General features: G+C 36.5%; 1 protein-coding gene across 2 annotated transcripts; it reads right to left on the reverse strand.

The window, feature by feature from the left end:
• Nucleotides 1–8811: 8811 nt before the first annotated feature.
• On the reverse strand, nt 8812–23325 carry NECAP1 (NECAP endocytosis associated 1). Of its 2 annotated transcripts, XM_081309828.1 has the most exons (8): nt 23205–23325; nt 17730–17830; nt 17473–17577; nt 14038–14119; nt 13090–13198; nt 12774–12957; nt 10869–10971; nt 8812–10535 (listed from the first exon to the last, which is right to left on the reverse strand). In XM_081309828.1, exons 1-8 carry the CDS (start codon nt 23297–23299, stop codon nt 10487–10489), a joined length of 828 nt encoding a protein of 275 aa, XP_081165954.1. In that variant the 5' UTR covers nt 23300–23325; the 3' UTR covers nt 8812–10486. The 2 variants fall into 2 exon arrangements, with proteins under 2 accessions (XP_081165954.1, XP_081165955.1); XM_081309829.1 differs by lacking the exon at nt 17473–17577.
• Between the last annotated feature and the right edge of the window lie 4267 nt (nt 23326–27592).

The raw sequence follows: 27592 nt of genomic DNA on the forward strand, positions 1-27592 counted from the left end.
AGTCTACTAATAATAATGTGTTGGTCAACTAAATTCAGAGACAGACCAAAGGGAAGCACTGAGATTTTGTGTGTGTTTTTTTTTTAATATTTTTAGTTGTAGATACCTTTGTTTATTTAGTTGTTTTGTTGTTGTTGTTGTTGTTGTTGTTTTATGTGGTGCTGGGGAACAAACCCAGTGCCTCATGCATGATAGGCAAACGTTCTACCATTGAGCAACAACCCCAGCCTAAGCACTGAGTTTTATTGCTTAATACATTTTTTTTTAAAGAGAGAGTGAGAGGGGAGAGAGAGAGAGAGAGAGAGAGAGAGAGAGAGAGAGAGAGAGAGAGAGAATTTTATTATTTATTTTTTAGTTCTTGGCAGACACAACATCTTTGTTGGTATGTGGTGCTGAGGATCGAACCCGGGCCTCACGCATGCCAGGTGAGTGCGCTACCGCTTGAGCCACATCCCCAGCCCTGCTTAATACATTTTAACCCTTTGGAAAACTTCCCGTTTGACATCAAGTCATATTTATACAGACATTTGAATAAAGCTTATCTATCTGTTTAAAAAAAAGGAATAGATTATTTGGCTCTTGGTTCTGGAGATTGGGAAGCCCAAAAAGCATGGTGTGGCCATATGGCAAGGGCCTTTGTGCTACATGACCTCATAGCAGAAAGAGAGGGCAAGAACCAGACAGCAATAAAGGGCCAAACTTGCTTTTATCATAGATCCACTCTCAGACAACTTAACGTTCTTCCATGACAACACTATCAATGCAGTCATGAAGGCTCTGTCCTCAAGATCTAATCATCACACTGCCTGTGGTGGTGCATGCCTATAATCCCAACATTTCAGGAGGCTCAGGCAGGAGGATCAAAGCCAACCTCAGCAACTTAGGGAGACCCTAAGCAACTTAGGGAGACCCTATTTCAAAATAAAAACATAAAAAGGGCTTGGGATGTGGCTCAGTGGTTAAGCACCCTTGGGTCCAATTCCTGGTTAAAAAAAAAAAAAAAAATCTAATCATCACTTATTGGCTCCACCTCCCAACCCTGGGGCTTTCGGAATCAAGTTTCTAACACAGGAATCTGGAAGAAATAGTCAAACCATACACCTACTCTAAGAGAGTAAAGGGGGAAATTTTTCAGGATCTCTGCTTAAAATATATATTTTACTCCTTTTTCTCAGTTCTATTGAGGTATTATTGACACAACTGCATAAATTTAGGGTATACAATGTGATGTTTTGTTGTAGGTATACGTTGTGCAATAGTTGCCACAATCAACTTAATTAACATATTCGTCACCTCACAGTTTTCATTTGTGCGTGCTGTAAGAACATTTGAGATCTACTCAGCAAATATCAAACACACAGCACATTATTATCAAGCTAATAATGCTGAGCTGTGCATTAGGTCCCCCAGTACTCTTTTATCTAATAGTGGAAAGCTTGTACCCTTTCACCGTTATCTCCTTTTTTCCTCACCTCCCAGCTCTTAGTGACCAGCATTCTTCTCTGTTTCAAGGAGTTTGACCAATTTTTAGATTCCACATAGAATCATGCAGTATCTGTCTTATCCCATCCAATATAATGTCCTCAAGGTTCATCTCTTGTTGCAAATGACAGAATTTACTTTCAAGGAGCCCCTGTAACTGCTATCCCTGTACTACCTTATGATCCCAGAATAGCTCTACCAATTTATTCTCCCACCCACAATATAGAAGTCTCCCTTTTCTCCACATATTTTGTATTTTTCGACTTTTAATACTAAACATCTTAACAGAGGTGAGGTGATATCTTGTTGTTTTGATTTGCTTTTCCCTGATAAGTATTGATATTGACCATCTACTCATATACTTGTTGGTCATTTGTCTTCTTTGGGAAAACCTCTATTCAGGTAGTTGTGTATGGTTAAAATGAAAAGATGACCAAAAGTGTGGTTTTATAAATTACATGGTTTATTCCATATGAGGAGATTTTGTTTTTCTTTTTTTCATAATGCTTCAATGGGGTAAAATAATGAGAAAAAAAATAATCACATTGAGAATATATTTGAAAGATGAAATACATTAACCACATAGTGAATGGTTTCTAATTTTGCTTAGAATTATTCAAGTCTAGCTGATCAATTAGGATGGAAGCAGGGTTCTGTGTCTGTAAAGTTTAATCAATGTTTAACACATAGTTTTCTAGGTGTACTTGGAAGAGACTTTTTGACCAACACAGTGGAGAACCATGATCACATACAAGTCCCCTCAAAGATAATAAGCCTTGTAGAGACTTCAGGAATACCTTGAAGGCTGGTGGAGAATGATTCTGCCACAGCCTAAACAACTCAGTCTATGAAAATCTTAGTTTTATTTGTTTTGGAGTCCAGTGATTAAGGTCAGTAACATTCTCACAGGAAGAATGTTACATTATACTCCATGTTGTTATTACAGCAAAACATGTCACTCATGTATCAAAGTAGGATTTGGAATCCTTTCAAAGCTACATAACACAGGTCCTTTGCCCATTTTTTAATCAGGCTATGTTACTTTTTTGCTATTGAGTTGCACAAGCACCTTATCTAATTTAGATATTAACCCCATCTTGGATATGTGGTTCGCATAATATTTTTCTCATTCTGACTGTTGCCTTTGCTTTTTTGTTTTGGTTGTTTCCAACACTGTGCAGAAGCATTTCAGTTTGATCTACTCCATTTGTTTATTTTTTTAATTTAATATTTTTTTAGTTATTCATGGACACAATATCTTTATTGTTTATTTATTTTTATGTGGTGCTGAAGATCAAATCCAGTGCCTCACATGTGCAAGGCAAGCGCTCTGCCACTGTGCCACAACCCCAGCCCTCCATTTGTTTATTTTTGTTTATGTGGCCTATGCTTCGGATATCAAATCCAAACCATCATTGCCAAGGCCATTATCAAGGAACTTTTCTCCAACATTTTCTTCTAGTTTTATGGTTCATGTCTAATGTTTAAGGCCTTGATCTCTTTTGAAATAATTTTTGAGTATGGTGAAAGAGAGGGACTCAATTTCATTTTTTTATATTCAGATACTGCGTTTTCCAATGTAATTGACTGAAGTGTCTATCATTTCCCCATTGTGTATTCTTGATTCCCTTGTTATTAGTTGTCTATATGTGCATGATTTGTGTATAGGCTCTCTATTCTTTAACCTTGGCCTATGTCAGTTTTTATGCCTTTTTCATACCACTTTGATAACTGTCATTTTGTAATTTAGTTTGAAACCAGGAAGTTTGTGTCCTCCAGGTTTGCTTTTTGCTTGATTGCATTGGCTGTTTGGAGTCTTTTTGGTTCCATGTAAGTTTTTGGATTGTTTTCTCTGTGAAAAAAAAAATGTCATTGAATTATTGATAAGGATTGAATTGAATCTGTAGATTGCTTTGGCTAATCTGGACACATTAACTTCCAGTCCACAAATGTAGAATATCTTACCATTTGTTCACATCTTTTTTATTTCTTTCATCAATGTTTTACACTTTTCAAGGTATAGGTATAGGTCTCTTTTCTTAAAAATGTGGTATATTCTTATGTAAATTGTTTTATTTATATATGACAGCAGAATGCATTACAATTCTTATTACATATATAGAGCACAATTTTTTATATCTCTGGTTGTATAGATAGTATATTCACATCAATTCATGTCTTCATACTTTGGATATCTACTTGGTTAAGTTTATCATTATTTTATTCTTTTTGATGCTAAGGCAAATAGCATTTTAATTCTTTTTCAGATAGGTCATCATTAATACACAGAAATGCTAATGATTTTATGTTGATTATATTATCCTATAATTTTATTAGTTCTAACAGTTTTTTGTGGAGTCTTTATATATAGGTTTTCTAAACAGTAGATCATGACCCTTTCAAGGACAATTTTAATTCTTCGTTCTTTCCAACTTTGATGTCTTTTTTTTTTTTTCTTGCCTAATTGTTCTGCCTAGAACTTCCAGTACCATGTTAAATAGAAATGGTAAGAATGGGCTTCCTTCTCTTATTCTTGATGTGGGAAAATTGTGTACTTTTCACTATCAAGGATGATGTTAGCTCAGGCATGTGATATATGGCCTTCACTATGTTTAAAGAAATTTCTTTGGCCTGGGGATGTGGCTCAAGTGGTAGCGTGCTCGCCTGGCATGCGTGTGGCCCAGGTTCGATCCTCAGCACTATATATAGACAAAGATGTTGTGTCTGCCGAAAACTAAAGAATAAATATTTAAAAATTCTCTCTGTCTCTCTCTTTCTCTTAAAAAAAAAAAAGAAATTTCTTCTATACCAAATTGAATATTTTTCATTAAAGATTTTTTAATTTTGTCAAAAGCTCTTTCTGGACCTATTGAGATGATATATATTTTTTTCTGTAAATGTGATGTACCATATTTATTTATTTGTAGCTGATAAACCATCCTTGCAGCCCAGGAATAAATCCCACTTAATCGTTGCATATGATTATTTTTATGTCCTGTTGAATTTAGCTTATTGGTGTTTTGCTAAAGATTTTTGCATCTATATTTATCAGGGATATTGACCTATAATTTTCTTTCCTTATAGTGTTCTTATTTGGATTTGGTACCAGGGTAATGCTAGCCTTGTAAGCCTGGAAGTATTCCTTCCACTTCTGCTTTTTGGAAAAGTTTGAGAAGAATTTGGTGTTACTTCTTTAAATGTTTTATAGAATTCAACTGTGAAGCCATCATGTCCTGGGTTTTACTTTGATAGTAGAGTTTTGATTATTGAATCAATCTTCTTACTCATTATTGGTCTGCTCAGATTACTTTATGAGTCATTCTTAATAGGTTGTATGTTTGTGGGAATTCATCCATTTCTTCTAATTTGTTGGGATACATAATTGCTCATAGTATTCTCTTATAATCCTTCATATTTCTGTAGTATTGATTGTGATGTTTTCTCTCACTTGTCTTCTTTTTTTCTTAGTGTAGCTAAAAGTTTGTCCATTTTGGATGACCTTTCAAAATCCAACTATTAGTTTGTTAATTTTTTTTTTTTTAGTTGTAGATGGACACAATATATTTTTTTATTTTTTTTAATGTGGTGCTGAGGATCAAACCTAGTGCCTCACGCATGTGAGGCAAGCGCTCAACCACTGCTACAACCCCAACCCCTAGTCTGTTAATCTTTTATATTGTTTTTCTAGTCTCTGTTTCCCTGATTTTTACTGTTATTTTCTTCCTTCTGACAACTTTTGGCTACTTGTTCTTTTTCTGGTTCCTTGATGTGTAACATTAGTTATTTGAGACCTTTATTTTTTCTTAAAACAAGCATTTATCATCATAAATTTTCCTCTTGAAATTCCTTTTTTCCCATAAGTTTTGGTATATTGTTATTTTTGTCTCAAAATATTTTTTAACTTATTTTTTTGTCTTGTAGTGCTGGGACTCAAACATAGGCCTTACAACGTACTTGGCAAACACTCTACTACTGAGCTATACTCCTAGCCCCTTAATTTCCTTTTTGATTCCTTCTTGACACACTGGCTATTAAGGAACATGTTTGATTACCACATATTCATGAATTTTGTTTTAGTTAGTTTTTTTCACGCTGTGACCAAAAGATCTGACAAGAAAAATTATTTATTTATTTATATTTGTTCAAGAACAATTTTTTAATGGGGGGGGGGGGTCATGTCAGGCAGGGATTAAACTCAGGGCACTCGACCACTAGCCACAACCCCAGCCCTATTTTGTATTTTATTTAGAGACCAGGTCTCACTGAGTCGCTTAATGTCTCAATACTTTGCTGAGGCTGGCTTTGAACTCGTGATCCTCCTACCTCAGCCTCCCGAGCTGCTGAGTAATATTACATGAGTGCACAACTGCACCTGGGTAGGAACAATTTTAGAGGAGGAAAAGTTTATTTAGTGCTCACAGTTTCAGAGGTCTCAGTACATAGATATCCCACTCCACTGCCCTGAACCCGAGGCGAGGCAAAACATCATGGTGGAAGGGTGTAGAGGAGGAAAGTAGCTCAGGGCATGGCAATCATGAAACAGAGCTCTACTCACCAGAAACAAAATATAAACCCTAATGCCTGGCCCCAGTGACCTACCTCCTCCAGCCATATCCTACACCACACAGTTAATCTCAGTGAATTAATGCACTGATTAGATCCATGCTGTCATAACCCAATCATTTCACCTCTGAACTTTTTTTTCTCTTTCCACATTTCCTATCGGTGCATTATAGTTGCACATAATGATGGAATTTGTTGTTACATATTCATACATGCATACACAATATAACAATATAATTTCCCCCTCCCTCTTTACCTCCCACTTCTGATCTCTTTCCTCTATTGATCTCCCTTTGATTTTCTTGAGATCCCCTCCACATCTTTCTTTTTCCTCTCTAGCTTCCACATATGAGAGAAAACAAATAAGCCTTGATCTTTAGAATTTGATTTATTTCATTTAACATAAGGGTCTCTAAGTCCATCCATTTTCCTGCAAATGACAATTTCATTTTGCTTCATGGGTCAATAAAACCCCAATGTGTTTATATACCACATTCTCTTTATCCATTCATCCAAGATGGACACTCAAGTTGGTTCCATAGCTTGGCTATTGTGAATTGTAATGCTATAAACATGGGTATGCATGCATCACTGCACTGTGATGACTTTAATTCTTTAGGATAAATACCAAGAAGTGGTATCGCTGGGTCAAATGGTACTTCCATGCTTACTCTTTTGAAGAACCTCTATACTGATATCCACAGTGGTTGTACTAATTTACAATTCCAAAAGTGGAAGGGTTCCTTTTTCTGCACATTCCCTCCAACAATTTTTTTTTTTTTTTTTTTTTTTTTTTTTTTTTTTTTGTAGGGAGTTGGGGACAAGTACTGGGGATTGAACCCAGGGATACTCAACTACTGAATCATATCCCCAGCCCCATTTGTTATTTTTGAGACAGGTTCTCACTAACTTGCTGGAACTTGCAATCCTTCTGCCTCAGCCTCCCAAGCCACTGAATTACAGGCATGTACCAGCTATTATTGTTTGTATTCTTGATGACTGCCAATCTGACTGGAATGAGATGAAATTTCAGTGTAGTTTTGATCTGCCTTTCCCCAAATGCTAATGGTGTTGAACATTTTTTCATATATTTTTTGGCCAATTTTATTTCTTCTTTTGAGGCATGTCCATTTAATTCATTTGCCTATTTACTAATTGGGATGTTTGCATGGTATTTTGGTGTTAAGTTTTGAGTTCTTTGTATATTCTAGATATTAATCCTATCAGAATAATAGCTAGCAAAAAATTTCTTCCATTCTATAGGTTCTGTTCACTTTCCTAATTGTTTCCTTTGCTATGCAGCTTTTTCATTTAATGCCATCCCATTTATTATTTCTTCGCATTATTTCCTGAGCTTTAAGAAAGTTGTTGCCTGTTCCTTCAAGCTGGAGTATTGATCCTACATTTTCTTCTAGGAGTTTCTGGTCTAATTACTAGGTCTTTGATCTATTTTGAGTTGATTTTTGTGCAGGCTGAACCTTTGAACATTCTTACATTGTCTCACACATGAGCTTTTGGGCAACACCATATATTCAAACCATAACACCAATTTCCCTTGTTATTGATTTTTAGCTTCATACCATTGTAGTAAGATACTTGATACAGTTTTAACCATCTTAAATTTGTTAACTTGTTTTGCAGCCTAACATATGCCAGATTCTGAAGAATGTTTCATTGGCACTTAAGAACATGTATTCTGTGTTCTTAGATGGTTGTTATATACATGTCCCTTAGGTCCATTTGGTCTAAAGTACAATTCCAGTTCAATGATTCCTTTTGATTTTGTATGCATGCTCTACCCATTATTGAAAGTAGGGTACTGAAATACCCTACTATTATTATACAGCTGCCTACTTCTCCCTTTGAATATACTAAAAGGTTTATAATTTGGTGCTCTGATATTGTATGTTTATTTACAATTGTCATAACCTCTTGAAAAATTGACCTCTATATTACAATGTCTTTTATCTCTTGTTTATAATATCTATTTCATCTGATAACTAGTTTTAAATTTAAATATTCTTGTCCTTCACTAGATGTGCATGATTTACACAGTACCACACAGTATTATTGTTTGCTTGTTTGTTTGGCACCAGGGATTGAATTCACAGGCCCCTGACCACTAAGCCACATCCCCAGCCCTATTTTGTATTTTATTTAGAGACAGAGTCTCACCAAGTTACTTAGTGCCTGACTTTTGCTGAGGCTGGCTTTGAACTCATGATCCTCCTGACTCAGACTCTAGAGCCACTGGATTACAGGTGTGCACCACCGCTCCGGCCTTTCATGTTTTCATGCTACTAATTGGCAGCCTTTTGTTTCAGCTCAAAGAACGTCCTTTAACATTTCTTGTAAGGCAAGTCTACTGCACCCACATATTCTATGACAATCACTGTACAAGAACTCCAAGATCTTTTCTAGTTTCCAAAGTTTATGACTGACTTTAGTTCTGTTTCTTATGCTGATTGTTTTCATTTCTGCTGATTATATTATAGGATGTGAGAGGTGGCCTTAGTCATGAATATAATTTGAGGCAAATGAAATTATGGTACCAGCAAATAAATAATAAATATTCATGTATTATAAGGTGTACTCTGTCTATTTAGAACCTTGAGCATCAAGGTCTACTCTCAAATTCTTAAGGCCCCATTTCTTAAAAAAAAAAAAAAAAAAGTAATAGATATATATGCCCTTTTATTACTTACTGGCCCATTTATATTGGGTCAATTAAATTAAAAAAGTAATTAAATAGACAAAAGATAAACATCATTTTCCATATTTTTAATTACCATTATTGCACCAATACAGCATACGCTTTATATACATATATCTTAAACTTCATTTTCAGTTTTTCAGCAATTCAAATACATAATATATTATCATCTTGAGAATACAAAGAACACAACATGGAGGAAGATTGAGAAAATAGGTTCCCAATAGTTAGTCACTAGTGATTCTACAGACTTTCTTTTTAGTGTTTTCTATTGGAATTTTAAAATGTCCTGCCATGGCTCTGCAAGAATAGAGCTGCCTGGAAGGGGAAGCAATGAAAATTATGGACCCAAAGTTAGAAAGAATTAAGAATGGAATCCAGGAGAAACAATATATTTTCAAACTAAATATAAGGATCCCCCTTCAGCCAGAATGTAAATCTCCAAATAGGTGCTAAGGGAAGTAATTACATCCTCCCATCTAATTCTCAAAATTGCCCTTTAACAAACAAAATAGGTAGTGCCCATTCATCTGAGGAGGTGAACTGTCTTCACAGCATTGTAAAAGGAATGGCAGGGCAGAGGGAAAGGAAAGTGAAGGGAGAGCAACTTGCTTTTAAGATACCCTAGCTAGTGGGTATCAAAGTCCAAGACAAAACCTGTCACAATAAAGATGTGACTCTCTAACATCCTTCATAAGTGACAATATATGTAATAGCAGCTTTCTATTGAAGAGCCAGATGGATTGGGAAAAAAAAAAATGCTTATGGAAAGGGGTCAGATACCCAGGCAGCAAGGCAATGTGGGTACTGAATAAGACTTAAATGCTTTCAACCTCTCTGCTCTACAGATCAGGTTAAAAACACAACTCTTCAAATTAGGTCAAATAAAGGGGTGAACATAAATTAATGCTGTGCTTCAAATGCAGCAACGAGGTGGAGCTGCAAGAAATCAAACACTTCTATGGAATATAACTTGGAAAGCACAGCCTCTTGAACTTCCTCCATCCCAGAAACATCCAAAGATGTCAAAGATGTTGCACTATTCAATAAACACAACAGTGGCGATGCCACCAATACAACCCTCTTATCATAGGAAAAGACATGTAAACACACAAGAGGGCGATGGAGCTGCACCTAGCGCTGGACGTTCATTGAATAGGACAAGCCTGGAGGCTATACAGAAGAGACCCAAGATACCCATCTTTCTCCAAACATACCCTTATCAAAATTCTGAATCTGTAAATACTGAGGTCAGCCTGTCCATTTTTAGAGTCTTGGGTTAGTGGAAAAGAAAGTTTCAAGGCTTTGTCTCCCCTGAATTTGTAAAATAGGGTTTCACAAAGAGGCACACAAGGATCATGAGATGATTCTAAAATAAGTTCAAGAATTTAAAAGATGGAGAAAAATTTTACAGATTAAAGGTCATTTCCCCTCAAAAAGACACTGGTCTTTTGAACCCTGCATAGCCAGCCACAAGTATAGTTAAGATCTACTGTTCTCCTGCATTGGTAATCACCAGGAAATAACAGATACTCTCTTGGCTGTATAGCAAGTAATGACATAGAAGAGTGACATAAATCAACTTGAATATAATGGAAAAGCTATGAAGAAGATTGTCCATTAATTTTGGTTTGGGGGAGGGAAGGGGTTCCTAACCTCCCTCACAGATTGGTGCCCTCAACGTCATTTTTATTCTTCAAGTCTGTCCTTACTGTCTTGCAATGCTATTCAAAACTGGACCCAGTTGGATGGCTGTGGCGCCTGGTTTGGAACTGAGCTGCAAGACAGAAAGAGAGAGAAAGCCAAAGGCATAACATTAGCATAACTATACTTTATTTATTTATTTCCAAGAAATCACTGTCCAGAATTTCTAAAATCATACTTCGCACAAATTCTACTTACCAAGGCTTGAAATATCCCACTTAAACCTCACCCTGGAGTTTTCTTCTCCCACCATTCCCAACACAACTACATTTCTTTTCCTAGAACTCCTACAAAAGACTCTATTGTGACTTGCAAATCCCCTGCTTTCCCACATCACAGATTAATTTGACCATACAAATCTTCTAAACACTGAGTCAAAGTATGCTGGTTCCACTATGTTCACTACCTGGATGCAGTACTAAAGTCTCCCCACAAGTCATTGCTTGCAGAAACTGGAGCTGGTGCTGTTGTTGTGACAGGTACAGGAGAATCCAAATCTAAAAGGATATCTGAACACAGGTAAAAGGAGAAAAAAGAAAAAGGGACACAATAAAAATCCTGGAAATGTTCACACAAAAACCTATAAACAAATGTCACAGCAGCTTTACCTATAATTGCCAAAAACTGGAAACAACCCAAATGTCCTTCCATGGATAACATCATAGAATACTACTCAGCAATAAAAGGGAACTACTGATATACACAACTTGGATTAATCTCAAGAAATTTACACTCAGTGTAAATAGCCAGTCCCAAATGGTTACAAACTATATGATTCAATTTATATAACATTCCAGAAGTGACAAAGTTACACAGAAAGAGACCAGAATAGGGTTGAGGAAAGAAAGACTAAAAAGGAGATCGGTGTGGTTATAAAAGGGTGACACAAAGGATTCCTTAGAGTTATGGAACTATTCTGTAGCCTAGTTATAATGACCAATCTGTGACTAATCAATGCATGACAAAACTGCATAAAACTAAAGAAACATATACCCAAACAAATACATGTATAACTGGTAAAATCTGGGAGATATAGCTCAGTTGATAGAGTGTTTGTCTCGCATGCACAAGGCCCTGGGTTCGATCCCTAGCACCCCCCCCACACACACACCAAAAACAAAAACAAACAAAAAAAAAAAAAAACGGTAAAATCTGAATAAGATTGGCAGAGATTTCAATGTCAATTTCCTGATTATGATATTTAATAATTTTATAAGATGTCACCATTGAAGGAAATTGGATAAAAGTTACACAGGATTTCCTTGTATTAGTCTTACAATATCATGTGAACCTATAATTATCTAAAAATAAACAGTTCAATTAAAAAAAAATGAATTTTAGATACTATTCCCAGTGCTGGTGACACCAAGAAAAGTGGTTACAACATTTTCACCTAAAAACTCCAGAAAGAGCTAGGGATGTAGCTCAGCTGCAGAACATTTACCTGGCATATATGAGGCTCTAGGTTCAATCATCAGTACAAGGCTGGGGATACAGCTTAGTGATAAAGCTCAGAGTGTGAGGCCCTAAGTTGAATCCCCAGCCTCCCTCCATCCCTGCTCCCCCCAAAAATCCCTAGTACTAAGAAAAAGAAAACAGACTTGGGCCGTCCCTACAGATGATTAGTTGCAGAAAGGAAAACTTACCCTTAGAGTTAATTCAAAAATTATTTGTATTGCCTAATACATTAAGTTAAAACTCCCGGTATCTAATATCTGGTTCTCTAATCTCAGGAAAATTCTTTTGAGTTCTAATGTTCTTATTTAACTATATCTTTTTCTCACCAGATAGTTAGGACGAACACAATTCCTTTTCTCTCAACTGACTTTGTAAAGGATTAAGAAATAATAATAATTTAGTAAATGGCTATTATATCCCAAGAAATGTGCTGGGTGTTATCCTATCATTTAACCTTACCATGATGACATAGCTTTACATCTCCGTTTTGGAGAAAGAAAACTCAATGAACTTAAGAAATATTTATCAAGTGCACTCAGATATAAAGTATTAGAGCCACGATCATAATGTTGGTCTATCTGATTCACATGCCTACAAGCATCTAACCAATGAACAATGAAGGAAACAGTTTTTTTTTAATAAATTTTCTGTCAAAGAACCCACTAAATACAGTAACTAAGTTCACCAATTAAAAAACAAACAAACAAAAAAAAAAAAAACCTCTGATTTTTTGCCAAAATCACCTTGTCAAAAAGTCACTTCTTAGCAAAAACATTAGTACTCTGTTAGAAAACTGGTTTATCCAATTACAACACTAGATATGATTTGCCAAACTTAGAAGTTTTAGATTTACCTGAATTACTACCTCCATGGTTAGATTTTGGAATGGGTGGTGGAGTGACATGATTACTGATGGCAACTGAGGAGGATGGTGGGGGAATAGTGACTTTGCCTCCAGGGGGAGGAGGAAGTAAACTTAGGCCCCCAGCTCCTGTAGTCCTGGGCTTAGAAGCAGCTCCTTTCTTGGTTGTAATGTTCTAAACAGGAGGAAGAGGAGGGAGAGTGAGAGAGTGAGAGAAAAAGAGAGAGAGAGAGAGAGAGAGAGAGAGAAAGAAATGTCACAAACTTATAGAAGAACAGGAAAATACATTTAAAAAAAAAATACTCACCCCAATACTCAACTTGATGGTCTGTCCTTCCTTGAAGCCTAGATCCAACTTGGGACGAGTATCCATTTCCTGAGATTCTTTGGAAATCTCAGATTCCTGCTTTACCCACCTTTGGGAAAACAGTAATTTACTTAGTTTGAGATTCCCTGAAAGCAAAGTCGGACACACAAGTTTGGGTATATTTAGTTTGTATGAAATGGGATTCCAAAATACAGAGTAAGGAATCAGGAAAAATCAGAAAGGAAAAGGAGATAAGAAGCTAAGAAAGAGGCCAACTGGGGTTCAGTCCCATTAAGAACCCTCTGAGAAACCATAAAGAATGTGTATTAAACTGGTCCCTCTTCAAAGGAGGGCACCTAGCCACCATTTCCTATCTCTGACAGTTGGACACTGTCCCAGAGTGGGTGTTCCTTAGTCCTCGCAGATTACACTCTTCTGCTAACCAAGTGGCCTTCAACAACTTCAGAATCCTGAAGCAGAAAAGGAGAAATATGTTTGTTCTTGAGGTAGAAAGCTGATGATATATATGGTAGTGTCTAGCAAAGCTGTACCAAAATCAGGTGGGCTGAAGACACGAATACACAAAACACACAGCTATATAAGTTAACAAAATTGGTACACAACTCCTCACTTCATATATAGCCCTGCTGTTAACTATATTCTCCCTCCACTTCCTAAAAGCAAGGGCAAATTTTCCAAGAGGCATAAACAGAAGCATCATCACAAATCATTGTACAAGGGATCTAAAACATATTATAGACAATACAGAAAGAAACCAGAATAGATACAAAGATTAGGAAACAAGCATGAAGGGGGTAGATTTATATTCATAATGAACTAGTATACCAAATAAAGAAACCAGAAGGCCAAAGCAACAGTGCCCATTCAATTGAAAAGGGACACTCCCATAAGCATTTAACATGGTAACTAAGGACAAACTTTACTCACTTGAAGTGATCTTGCAAGGAAACATTAAAGTCAAAGGCATCTCCCCGATCTGTGAATCCAATGCCAATGAACGCACTTCGACCTGTGAAAAAGTCAGGAATACTAAGTATAAGAAGTTTCTGCCCCGCAGAGAAAGCATTTGACAAAGTACAACATCCCTTTATGTTCAAAACATTAGAAAAACTAGGGATAACAGGAACTTACCTTGACATTGTAAAAGCTATCTATGCTAAGCCTCAGGCTAGCATCATTCTGAATGGACAAAAGTTAAAGGCATTCCCTCTAAAATCTGGAACAAGACAGGGATGCCCTCTATCACCACTTCTATTCAATATAGTTCTCGAAACACTGGCCAGAGCAATTAGACAGACGAAAGAAATTAAAGTCATAAAAATAGGAAAAGAAGAACTTAAATTATCACTATTTGCAGATGACATGATTCTATACCTAGAAGACCCAAAAGGGTCTACAAAGAAACTACTAGAACTAATAAATAATGAATTCAGCAAAGTGGCAGGATATAAAATCAACACGCATAAATCAAAGGCATTTCTGTATATCAGCGACAAAACTTCTGAAACGGAAATGAGGAAAAACACTCCATTCACAATATCCTCAAAAAAAATAAAATACTTGGGAATCAACCTAACAAAAGAGGTGAAAGATTTATACAATGAAAATTACAGAACCCTAAAGAGAGAAGTAGAAGAAGATCTTAGAAGATGGAAAAATATACCCTGTTCATGGATAGGCAGAACTAACATTATCAAAATGGCGATATTACCAAAAGTTCTCTATAGGTTTAATGCAATGCCAATCAAAATCCCAACGGCATTTCTTGTAGAAATAGATAAAGCAATCATGAAATTCATATGGAAAAATAAAAGACCCAGAATAGCAAAAGCAATTCTAAGCAGGAAGTGTGAATCAGGCGGTATAGCGATACCAGATTTCAAACTATATTACAGAGCAATAGTGACAAAAACCGCATGATACTGGTACCAAAACAGGCGGGTGGACCAATGGTATAGAATAGAGAACACAGAGACTAATCCACAAAGTTACAACTATCTTATATTTGATAAAGGGGCTAAACGCATGCAATGGAGGAAGGATAGCATCTTCAACAAATGGTGTTGGGAAAACTGGAAATCCATATGCAACAAAATGAAACTGAATCCCTTTCTCTTGCCATGCACAAAAGTTAACTCAAAATGGATCAAGGAGCTTGATATCAAATCAGAGACTCTGCGTCTGATAGAAGAAAAAGTTGGCTCCGATCTACATATTGTGGGGTTGGGCTCCAAATTCCTTAATAGGACACCCATAGCACAAGAGTTAATAACAAGAATCAACAAATGGGACTTACTTAAACTAAAAAGTTTTTTCTCAGCAAGAGAAACAATAAGAGAGGTAAATAGGGAGCCTACATCCTGGGAACAAATCTTTACTCCTCACACTTCAGATAGAGCCCTAATATCCAGAGTATACAAAGAACTCAAAAAATTAGACAATAAGATAACAAATAACCCAATCAACAAATGGGCCAAGGACCTGAACAGACACTTCTCAGAGGAGGATATACAATCAATCAACAAGTACATGAAAAAATGCTCACCATCTCTAGCAGTCAGAGAAATGCAAATCAAAACCACCCTAAGATACCATCTCACTCCAATAAGATTGGCAGCCACTATGAAGTCAAACAACAAGAGCTGGCAAGGATGTGGAGAAAAGGGTACACTTGTACATTGCTGGTGGGACTGCAAATTGGTGCGGCCAATTTGGAAAGCAGTTTGGAGATTCCTGGGAAAGCTGGGAATGGAACCACCATTTGACCCTGCTATTGCCCTTCTCGGACTATTCCCTGAAAACCTTAAAAGAGCATGCTACAGGGATACTGCCACATCGATGTTCATAGCAGCACAATTCACAATAGCTAGACTGTGGAACCAACCTAGATGCCCTTCAATAGATGAATGGATAAAAAAAATGTGGCATCTATACACAATGGAGTACTATGCAGCAATAAAAAATGACAAAATCATAGAATTTGCAGGGAAATGGATGGCACTAGAGCAGATTATGCTTAGTGAAGCTAGCCAATCCCTAAAAAAACAAATACCAAATGTCTTCTTTGATATAATGAGAGCAACTATGAACAGAGCAGGGAGGAAGAGCAGGAAGAAAAGATTAACATTAAACAGAGACATGAGATGGGAGGGAAAGGGAGAGAAAAGGGAAATTGCATGGAAATGAAGGGAGACCCTCATTGCTATACAAAATTACATATAAGAGGTTGTGAGGGGAATGGGAAAATAAACAAGGAGAGAAGTGAATTACAGTAGATGGGGTAGAGAGAGAAGATGGGAGGGGAGGGGAGGGGGGATAGTAGGGGATAGGAAAGGTAGCAGAATACAACAATTACTAATAGGGCATTATGTAAAATTGTGGATGTGTAACCGACGTGATTCTGCAATCTGCATTTGGGGTAAAATTGGGGGTTCATAACCCACTTCAATCTAATGTATGAAATATGATATGTCAAGAGCTTTGTAATGTTGTGAACAACCAATAAAAAAAAAAAAAAAAAAAGGAAAAATCGCAGCTGGGAAAAAAAAAAAAAGAAGTTTCTGCCCAATGAAAATATACAAGTTACTCTAACTATATAAAGTCTATGAATATAAAACATTTTCTCACAAGACCCACTCAGTAGGCTACATACAGTCATGGGCAAATTCTATCATTGTTTGTTTTTGTAAATAAAGTTTTATTGATACATAGCTATATCAATTATTGTCTACTGCTGCTTTCATAATACAACAGCAAAACTGAGAATGCTAGGTTCAACAGAGACTATTTGACCTGCAAAATCTACAATACTTCTTCCTGTTATAAACTATGAAGAAATGATTAAGCCAGGAGTTGTGGCACATGCCTCTAATCCGAGTGACTCAGAGGTTGAGGCAAGAAGATCACAGTTTAAGGACAGCCTTGACAACTCAGGGAAATTTGTTTCAAAATATAAAAATTTAAAAAGGCCTAGGGATGTAGCTCAGTGGTAGAGTGCCCCTGGGTTCAATCCCAGTAGTGGAAAAAGAAAGAATTGAGAATCACTGTCCTAGAAATACAGACTCAAGATAGTCCCACCAAAAACCACCACAAACCATAAAGGAGCAAAATGTGTCAATTCTTTCATTAGATACGCATAATTCATTTTAAGTCCTACCTATTAATTACCACATCTTGAACCTGTGTTCATATCTATTACAAATAACAGGTTAATACTTCTCCCTCAGCAGTTATAACAACTTCAGAGAAAGAAAAGGAATAATTTAGTAAATAGAAGTAAGAAATACAATCAGAACAGAATTTCACTGAAGTGCCTTGTCCATTTTCCTAACTACATCCCATTTAAAATCTCAGATCCCTTACCAGTACCATCCTGGATCCGAATTACAAAGTAGCGGCTAGAATCTGTCACTGTCTCCACAGCAATACCAGGATATTGTTCTACTGGTGCCTGAGCAAAGAGCTCTCCTGACAAATAAGAAAAAGACCTCTGAGCAAAGGAAGCAAAAAATCAGAACTCCAATTAACAAGTATTTCCATTCTAGGTCCCCAACTTAAAGGTATTTATAAAAGCACGTTAAACCAAACCCCTTAAACCACGTTAAACCAAACCACTTTACCTGAAACTTTATCTTCGAGTTTGATATAGGCAATCTTTCCTTTTGAAGTAATTCGGAGACGACCGGTCCAATCAGGTTGGTCTAATTTCCAGTCAGATGCCCTAGAACAGGAAAATGGGAAGCCTCAGGCCTCAGGTACATTTCTTTAATATTACTAAAGCCTACCCATAATCATCTGCCACAGTGCTACATGCCTGTCCTGAATTGCCTATTCTTTCTACTTATTAAATAATTAAAAAAATAATATCCATGATCTTCTTATACAGCTGCCTCTTGTTATGTTACTGTTGGAGGATTTTAGAGTCTAAAAAGTGTCAACAAGAACAAGTAAAAGTATAAATAAAAGCCATAAAAAATATAAAATTTCTTGGAACTGGGGGTGTTGCTCAGTGACAAAGTGCTTGCCTAGCATGTGTGAGACACTGCAAAAAAAAATTAAAAATAAAAATAAAAAAACTTCTTATGGGCTGGGATTGTGGCTCAGTGGTGGAGCACTCGCCTAGGATGGGCGGGACCCGGGTTCAATCCTCAGCATTGTGCTGTGTCCATCTACACCTAAAAAATAAATATTTTTTTAAAAAGCTTCTTATAATGATGTTATATTCATACTATAGATTACATTGTATATAATAGTGTTTTATTGATCAGGTAACAACAAAGTATATCTACTAATTGAAATATCCTGGGTAACAGAAGCCTTCCCAAATCACTGAGCATATTATCTTTCATTGAATACAGCCAATATTTACAGAGTGCTTATTAAGTCACAAGCATTGTTCTAGATGCTTGTGACATAAAGCAAACAAAACATCCTCCTTCTTATTAGACTTACATTCCAAAAGAAAAGACACAATAAAAAGGCAACATGAGGGGCTGGGGTTGTGGCTCAAGTGGTAGAGCACTCGCCTAGCACCTGTGAGGCACTGGGTTCAATCCTCAGTACCACATAAAAGTAAAATTTATTGTATCCACCTAAAACTAAAACATAAATATTTTTTTTTAAAAGGCAGAATGATAAATAACATAACATAGTATCTTAGAACGTTATAAGTGCTAAAGTAAAAAGAAAATAAAGAGGCAGACATGAAGTTTGGGGAAAGCAGTGGGAGAGTAAACAGGTTGCAATATTCAAAAGGGTGGTCAGGGTATGCCTCACTAGGTGGGTGGAATGTGAGCAAAAGTTGTGAAGTAAGTGAGGGGAAATACCTGGAGGATCAAGATTTCTGGGTCCAGGGAATGGCTAGTGCAAAGATGCTAAGGTAAGAACATGCTTGGGGCGCTGGGGATGTGGCTCAAGCGGTAGCGCGCTTGCCTGGCATGCGTGCAGCCCGGGTTCGATCCTCAGCACCACATACAAAGATGTTGTGTCTGACGAAAACTAAAAAATAAATATTAAAAAAATTCTCTCTCTCTCTCTCTCTCTCTCTCTCTCTCTTTAAAAAAAAAAATAGAACATGCTTGGCATGTTTGAGGGACATCAAGAAAGTCACTGTGCTTAGAATAGAGTAAGAGACTAAGAGGGAGAGGTACAGAGAGCCAGTTCATGCAGGAAGGGGCTTACAGGCTATCAAAACAACTTGGCCTTTTACTGAGTAAAAGAGGAGCCATTGCAGGCTTTCAGCAGATGTATGACATGACCTGCCTTATGTCTTAAAAGGATTAGTTTGTCTGCTGAGTGGAGAAGAGATGTATGGACATGATGGCCGAAGCACAGAGATTAGTTAAAAGAGTATTGCAGTAATCTAGGTGATTCATGATGATGGCTCAGAAAAAATAATAGCAGAACTGGCTAGATTCTAGATATATTTAAAGGAAAGGGAGTAGGATTTCCTAATGGATTGGATATGTCAGAAGAGAAAAGGAGAAGTATAGGGTTATTTTAAGAATTTTAGCCTGAGCAAAGGAGTTACCAATAACTGAGATGAGGAAGGCCAAAGGTGGAGCCTCATTGGGAATAAAGATTAGATGTTTTCTTTTGGAGATGCTGAGTTCTAGATGTCAAAAAGATATAAGAGGAGATGTAGACTAGGAAATTGAATATATGGGAGCCCAAATTCAGAAGAAAAATCTGGAATGAAAACACAAATGTCTGTAAAAACATTAGAAATACTAAAATGTATACTCAGATGATATGTGTTTACATGAACTTGAACAAAATCTAACTATTACTTATGGTGGATTTTTATGAACATTTATAAAATTGTGACTTGTTTTGCCAGGAGTATAGAAAAGGGAGAGGAAAATAAAAGTTATTAATAATGCACCCCTTAAGAACCTGAAGACTAATACTTAGAGGCTAAAAAAAAGTAACAATAAGGTATATATGAACAAAAATGAGTTTAACATAATATGCAAAAGGCTGAAATGAAGAAAGTAAAAAATGTAGCACAGGTTTTTGACAGGATTTGTAAGATAAATTCTTATCATTCACTTCCCTTTTGATGCTCTGCCCTCCAAGACCCTCAAGTATCTGAATCTGATCTAGATTAGAATACTCTACAGATCCCCTCTATTAATTATTTATATACTTAACGTTTACTTATTCTGGTCATACCAAAAGTTAGACTTAAGCATAAGTGAGCTATTGAAAATATTAGAAACAATCCTACTGGATGTATTTCTTCCAGTTCAGAATCTTTGTCTTTTTATCTAGTACCCAATTCTCTTATTGAAAATTAGCAAATTCTCAGTAAGTAAAATGGATATTCATTACAGCAGTTTCCCTAAGCCATGAGCCTTAGTTCCTCTCCTACTCCAAAACCTAGCCTAAAGAACTCTTGGTTTTGCTGGTCTTTTGACAATACTATGAACTGATTTCACAAATTTTCATTTACATTAGCCTAAAACTGTATGTATAAGTCATTACTATAAATCACAATAAGTTTCCACATGTACCTTTTATTAAACCCTTAAAGCAGCCATGAAAAGTATGTCTCCCCACCCCTTTTCTCTCTCAATAAAGGAAAATAATGCCTAATTTCAGTAATAATACCTAATTCAAAGTCCAGTATTCTTTACATTAAAATTAAAATACTACAGAATTTAATATTAATTTAGGTAGGGGAGGAAAGTAGTGATGAAGGAAAAAAAATTTATAGAATGGAAAATCATTTTCTATTCATTTATAAATTTCTGATCAACCTATATTTTCCTTCTCTTTTGGTCCAAAAGTCTGATAAGCAGTGACTGTTTAGGAAGCAACAGTTTATATAAAGTCATTTTATTCCCTTTGATATTGTCACTCAAAGGTAGGAATCCCCCTGCTTGCTAAAAAGCCCAATTTGTCCTTTAAAGGCAGCCTAAAGAATAAATCATGCTCATAATGTAAAATGGGATCTGGGAAACAATAAGAAAGACTATTCAGACAAAGAAAAAAGTAAATTTATAAAGTATCTATTATACGCCTGGCATTAAGCCTATTCTTGTAAAAATTGAGAAAATCTTACAAGGTAAGTACTGCTATATTCATTTTTACAGATAAGAAGCCTAAAGTTTGATACAGTTAAGTGATTTGCCAAAGGTAACCCAGCAAAGAAATGAAGAGATACAATTCAAACTTAATTCTGCTGTATTCATTCACCATACTAAAGAAGAAAAGACAAAATGCCTATTGAAGGTTAAAAATTCTAATAATCATGGAAAACACAGGAGGATAACAGGAAAGGTGTAAAGGAAAATTAAGAAATTGCTTTAATGGCTCATTGTAATTAACTGATATATAAATAAAGGCTTATGGACAAACTAGAAAGTAAAGGTAAAGAATGCAAATAGGTGAGAGTGAAGATGTTTTTAAATGCCTGAGGTAGAATATAAGAAATAGACTTCAACTTCAATGTGTATCATATCATTTAGAAAGTCTTAACTCCTGAAAGTTCAAAGTCATGAGGTATTTGACCTTATTTAGCAGTTCAAGCTATGTTAATTTATATGATCAGGTTTATCTATATTATCTAACTAATTTCTTCTTTCATTCAGCATTTACAGAGTACCCATTAAGTGTCGCACATTGTGCTAGACCCTAAGAATACAAAATTTAAAAAGACCTCAGGTTGTTGACATTTTACCTACTCTGGAGAAACAGGAATATGAACAATCCACTACAAAAGAGAATGCAGAGCACTGAAATGGAGACAACCAAAGGGTACCAATGAAACACAAAGAGAGCATACCTAAATCAGAAAGGAAGAGTCAGGCAGGGCTTCCCAAAGAAGGTTATGTCTAAGGTGGGTCAAAATTATATATTAACCGTAAATACCATCAAAAACCATGATTTCTATATATGGGGTTTAGCTGACAGCTTCTTGAAAATAGAACTAGTTCTTTAAAAGGTAAACTCACAAGGGCCCAGTGCATAAGTCTGCAAGTACAAAGATATTGCTTCATGATAAATGAACCTCAGGTAAAGAGGCAAAATGGACCTATGGAGAAGATAACTTTTCAGCCAAAGTAATGGTAAATACCAAGAGAAAAATCATTATAGTAATATGAATAAGAGAGAGAAATAAGAACAGCATGTGTAATTATGATGCTTTGATGTTTCTTATATTCTTTCCTATCTACTATGATTTCATTTTTCTCTCCAAAACCTCACTCGATGTACATAAGAAGAGCATTTTTTTTCTATTTCACAGATGAAATAACTAAGCCTTGGAGAGGCTTAAGATTTCCCCCCAAGTTATACAGGCATTTAATGCCAGGGCTCATACTCATATTTTTTTAACTTCTATGCCAGTGGATTATCTTTCAACTACATAACATAGCACTACTCAGACCTTCATAGTTACTGGATTATGAGGTTGTTAGTTAGGCCCTACCAAGAAAATGCTGCATTAATCCTGGACAGAAACACTACAGAAAATGAGAGGAAGGAAAGGAAGGCAAAAAAATACAATATAACCAAGAAAATATATTGAAAAGAAGCATAATAGACAATCATTGGAAACTTATGATCATTATATTTGCCACTAGCAAAACAATCGTAGGAAAAACCGAATGATGAATGATACTTGATGTGAGACTGACAACAGTACAAAAGATAAATTTGATCATCCAACAGTGACCAATAACACAATGATTACCCACATGTGTGCAGAGGGTACTGGAAATGTATTTGTCAGGGATTGGGGAGAGAGGATTACAAGCTGAAGGACGCACTTAAGAACGAACAGAAGGTGAATGGCGATGAAACAGATATGAATGGATGTGAATGATGGGGAGCATATGGATGTCCCAAGAGAGATGGGGGAGGAGAAGTGGAATGATTCAGGATGGCAAAAAAGAAAAAAAAAAAAAAGGATAACTGGCGGAAACAGGACCAATGATAATGAACTATGTAGAAGTGGAACAAGAGAACAGGACGGTAACAACCCAGAGGGTAAGCTAGCAAGGTGACAACCTAGAGCAAAGACAGCGTACTACTTTAAAAACAGAAATGTCATTCCCGACACGTGTGCGGCAGTGCCTCAGAATTGGTACCTGTAACCACGGTTGGAGGCCCGGGGTGGAATCCGGTAGACGCTGACGTCCGGCTTTACACACAGCACAGATTCATACTCCAACTCGGCAGCCATCTTGACTCCGCTCTCCGCGTCGCCAGGGGCGGGGCGTAGAGCCGGGGGCGGGACGTTGAGGACGGGAGTTGCGTAAGCGACTACTTCCGCTGCGTCACTTCCTCCCGAGTTCGTTTTCAATCCTGAAATTAACCTCTTCGATGGCGCGGGTTAGGGGATCCATATTGGAACCTGGGAACACTGAGGATACCCTGTTCACCATCTTGAGTAATGGCAAAATGCCTTCTCGGCGAACGACTTACGTTATGAAAATCTCTGTCCCGTAGAAAGCGCCATCTTGCCGGCAGGTCCCCGCATCTCTCAGAAGGACCGGACCTCATCTGGAAATCTGGCCGAGTGCCTTCCAAAAGCCACTTTTTAATCATAGGTTCCTGGCAGGAAAATGATACCTCCTCTTGTGGAATCTCATACCCCGTACCTGCGGGAAATGTTTGGGACACTCATGGACACGTGCTTTTTACCTTCCAGAATCTGTTAAAAATGCCCAGCCTGCTTTTTTTTTTTTTTTTTTTTTTTTTTTTTTTTTTTTTTTTTTGTCGTCGGAGAGCAACTCCTTACTTCGGACTTTACAGAACGACACCTTTTGAAATATTTTGCTGTGCTTTCAGTGTGTACTGTGATTACCTTTTTGGAAAATTTGACCCTGATACGCTTTAAATGGAATCAACCGATTTGTGATAACTCAGGAAGCATAATGAACTATGTAATGGCTGCTATTTGCTCCCGCTTCTATAATGATAAATACTAAGGAACTCTGTACCTGTGTGCACTCCAAATGTAAACTTACCACAACACTATAACTTAGAAATGCTTTAATTAGCACAGATAGCAAGTGCCAAAACCTAGATTGGAGCTCATTTGTGTGACTAACCAAGTGGCAGTCTTCAGCACTTAATTGTATTGACTGGTTGAATTATACCTCTAATTTTTCTACTCTACCTAGGAAAATAATATCTTAAAATATTAAAAGATTATAATTTTGTTACTGTTGAGGAGGAGGAGCTTGGACTATTCCCAAATACTGTTGGCAGAAATGTAAATTACCACAGCGTTTTTGAAGGGAAATCTAGTGGAATTAACCAAAATATTAAGTATATGTAACCTTCAATTTAGCAATTTCACTAATAGGTATTTTAGAGAAATCCTGATATGCATAAAAAGGTATATGCAATGATGGTTATTTCAGTAAAGAAATATTGGAAAATATGAACTATCAATAGAAAATGGTTAGTGGCATATCTGTTACTATGGGGTGATTTGCCCTAGAAGTAAAGAAAAATACACACACACACACACACACACACACACACACCTATTAAGGCCATTAAAAGGAATCCAAGTAGCATCGTGTCACATGCCTATGATCCCAGCGACTTGGAGGCTAAGGCAGGAGAATTAAAAACAAAAGAGAGATCCAAGATTTAAAAAAAAAGGGGGGGGGACTGCAAAAACAAAACGAAAAACATAACTATCAATTTATGTCAAAACACAAAAATTACATGTGTAGGGCTAGGGACATAGCTCAGTTGGTAGAGTGCTTGCCTGGCATGCACAAGGCGTTGGGTTCAATCCCCAGCACCACAAAAAAATAAAAAGAAAAAAAATTTAAAAAGATTGTGTGTCCATCTACAACTAAAAAAATAATAATTTAAAAAAAATTTGCCCTGGATGGATGCAAGATTAAAAAAAAAAATTACATGTGTATGCATGTAAGTGGATTTAAAAGGGTTTCAAAGAATAGAGGACTGGATGAGAGAAATATTTTATACCCCATATATTTCTCCACTTTTCCATAATTATAAAAAGAATAAATAGGAAAGACAGTAGAATGAATCAGACATAACTTTCCTATGTTCACATATGAATATATAACCAGTGTAACTCCACATCACACACAACCACAAGAATGGGAAGTTATACTCTGTGTATGTCAAAATACATTCTATGGTCATGTATAACTAGAAAGAAAAAAGTTTTTAAAGAATAAACATAGCTGGGCTGGGGATGTGGCTCAAGTGGTAGTGTGCTCGCCTGGCATGCGTGCAGCCCAGGTTCGAGCCTCAGCACCACATACAAACAAAGATGTTGTGTCCGTGGAAAACTAAAAAATATATATTAAAATTCTCTCTCTCTCTCTCTCTCTCTCTCTCTCTCTCTCAAAAAAAAAAAAAAAAAGAAAAGAAAAAAGAATAAATATAGCCACCACCTTCACTTAATACATTTTTAAAAAGAAGTAAAGAGAGGGAAGTGGACTATTGTTTCTATTTCTGACCTTATGATCTCACCTGAAACCTGAGTCATGTGACTATACCACAAGGTACATTCCCGCCCCCTTCTGTGTCAACAGTCACTGTCACTTATTGTTCAATTTTTACTGTTTTATATTCTTCCTCCCAAATCTTGCCATCTTAGAGACTTCTAGTTTCATATTGTTAAATCTTCCTAGCCACACACTCCTCTGACCTAGAAATCATCTTTAACTCTTATTTCATCTCATGTCCTTGCTCTTCATCAGGTTTTTTCACACCCAAAATGGCTCCATTTCTGAAATCTTGGACTCTGTATCTAGCTTATCACAGACTCTTATCCTAACTTCTTTCAAAATTGAAGTCTCATTACAGCTTGTAATTCATCATGTCATGCAATCATATTAGCTTTCTCCTTTTTATTCCTCTTTTCTGTTTCAACTCTCCTTTTGCCAGTATCCTTAAACCCCCTTTGCTCTTTTACCACAGCCAGCCAAAAAGACTCCAGTAATGTATACTCCAACCATGCACCTCTATTATGCCCCCAAGAACAAATTACATAACGTTAGAGATTGGTGTACATAAAACTTTGTGGTACAAGTCTTAGATTTGCCCTGAGATTTGGCCTTGATAATTACCAATCTTATGCCTTTCAATGGTTGTTCCAAACATTAGTGCTCTTTTCAAGCTTACAGCTCCAAGCTTTCTCCTCTTCTTTCTATACAGATAAATCATTTTACTATTTCCCTCATAAAATAAAATTTCTGTGAACTCTCTGAACTTAATGCCACTGTATTCTTATTCTTTAGCATCTTCACTTATAGTTCCGCCTATCCACTTGTGCATGCCCTGAATTCTTTACTCCCCAACCTTTTCAGGAACCTGACTTCATTGTCTGTTTCCTTTCTTCTCTGTATCTTAGAACTCTAATTTTTCCATTCACCCTTTTCTCTCAACCTATAAGTATATAAGTATATTCAGGTTGTTTCCATCTTTAAAAAAAAAAAAAACTTCTATTTAACCATTTCTACTTGCCTGGCATGTGTGAGGCACTAGGTCCGATTCTTAGCACCACATATAAATAATAAATAAATAAAATAAACATCTATCAACAATTAAAAAAAATTTTTAATTTCCCTTGTCTTACTCTCTCAGTACAAATTTGAAGTTCTCCACCATTCACAGCCAATTGAAAGTAGTTCATACTTTCTCTTTCAACTGGCTCATCTTTTCAATTCTTAATTCACTATTCTCAACTTCTGCTCCTACCTTCCCATGATAGTGACAACAGTTATCACTAAGGTTACCAGTGACCCTCAAGTTAGCAAATCTAGTAGGACCATTTAAACTATTCATAAAATTATAAAATATGTCTTGTTTTTGTTCCCTCCTTTTTTCCTACTCTCACTCCCCTAATTCAGGCCCTTATCATCTCTAGACTGGACTTAATATTCATTACCATTCAACCATAACTCTACTTTCCCTTTATCCATTTTATCATAAGCAAAACTCTAAATAAAATCACTCCCCTGCTCAAAATTTTTTAGTAACTTCCAAATAGTAGTTAAGATAAAATGCAAACTAATGCAGGGTAAATAACTTCCTTCACTATTTAGCCCTGGTTTATCATAAAGTTCCAGCCTTGCCCAGCTTTATCTCTGACTTCCAACCTTTAATTTAAAATATGAGAAATCTTGCCTGGTGTGGCGGTGCACATCTGTAATCCCAGCACCTCAAGGCTGAGGCAGAAGGATCTCAAGTTCAAAGCCAGACTCAGAAGATTAGTGAGGCACTTAGCAAAACAGCAAGACCCTGTCTCTGAATAAAATATAAAAAAGGTCTGGGGATGTGGCTCAGTAGTTCAGCACCCCTGGGTTCAATCCCTGGTAAACCCCCCACAAAAAAATTAGTAATCTTCAATTTATGCTTTCTTAACATGTCCATGTTCTTTACATCCTTTATACCTTTGCATGCATTAAACTTTCTACCTGAAACACTCTCCTCTACCCTGTCAATTTGGCAAACATATACTTTTAAGTATCACCTC

The sequence above is a fragment of the Spermophilus citellus genome (assembly GCF_964194105.1).
Source record: "Spermophilus citellus genome assembly, chromosome: 10".
Lineage (NCBI taxonomy): Eukaryota > Metazoa > Chordata > Mammalia > Rodentia > Sciuridae > Spermophilus > Spermophilus citellus.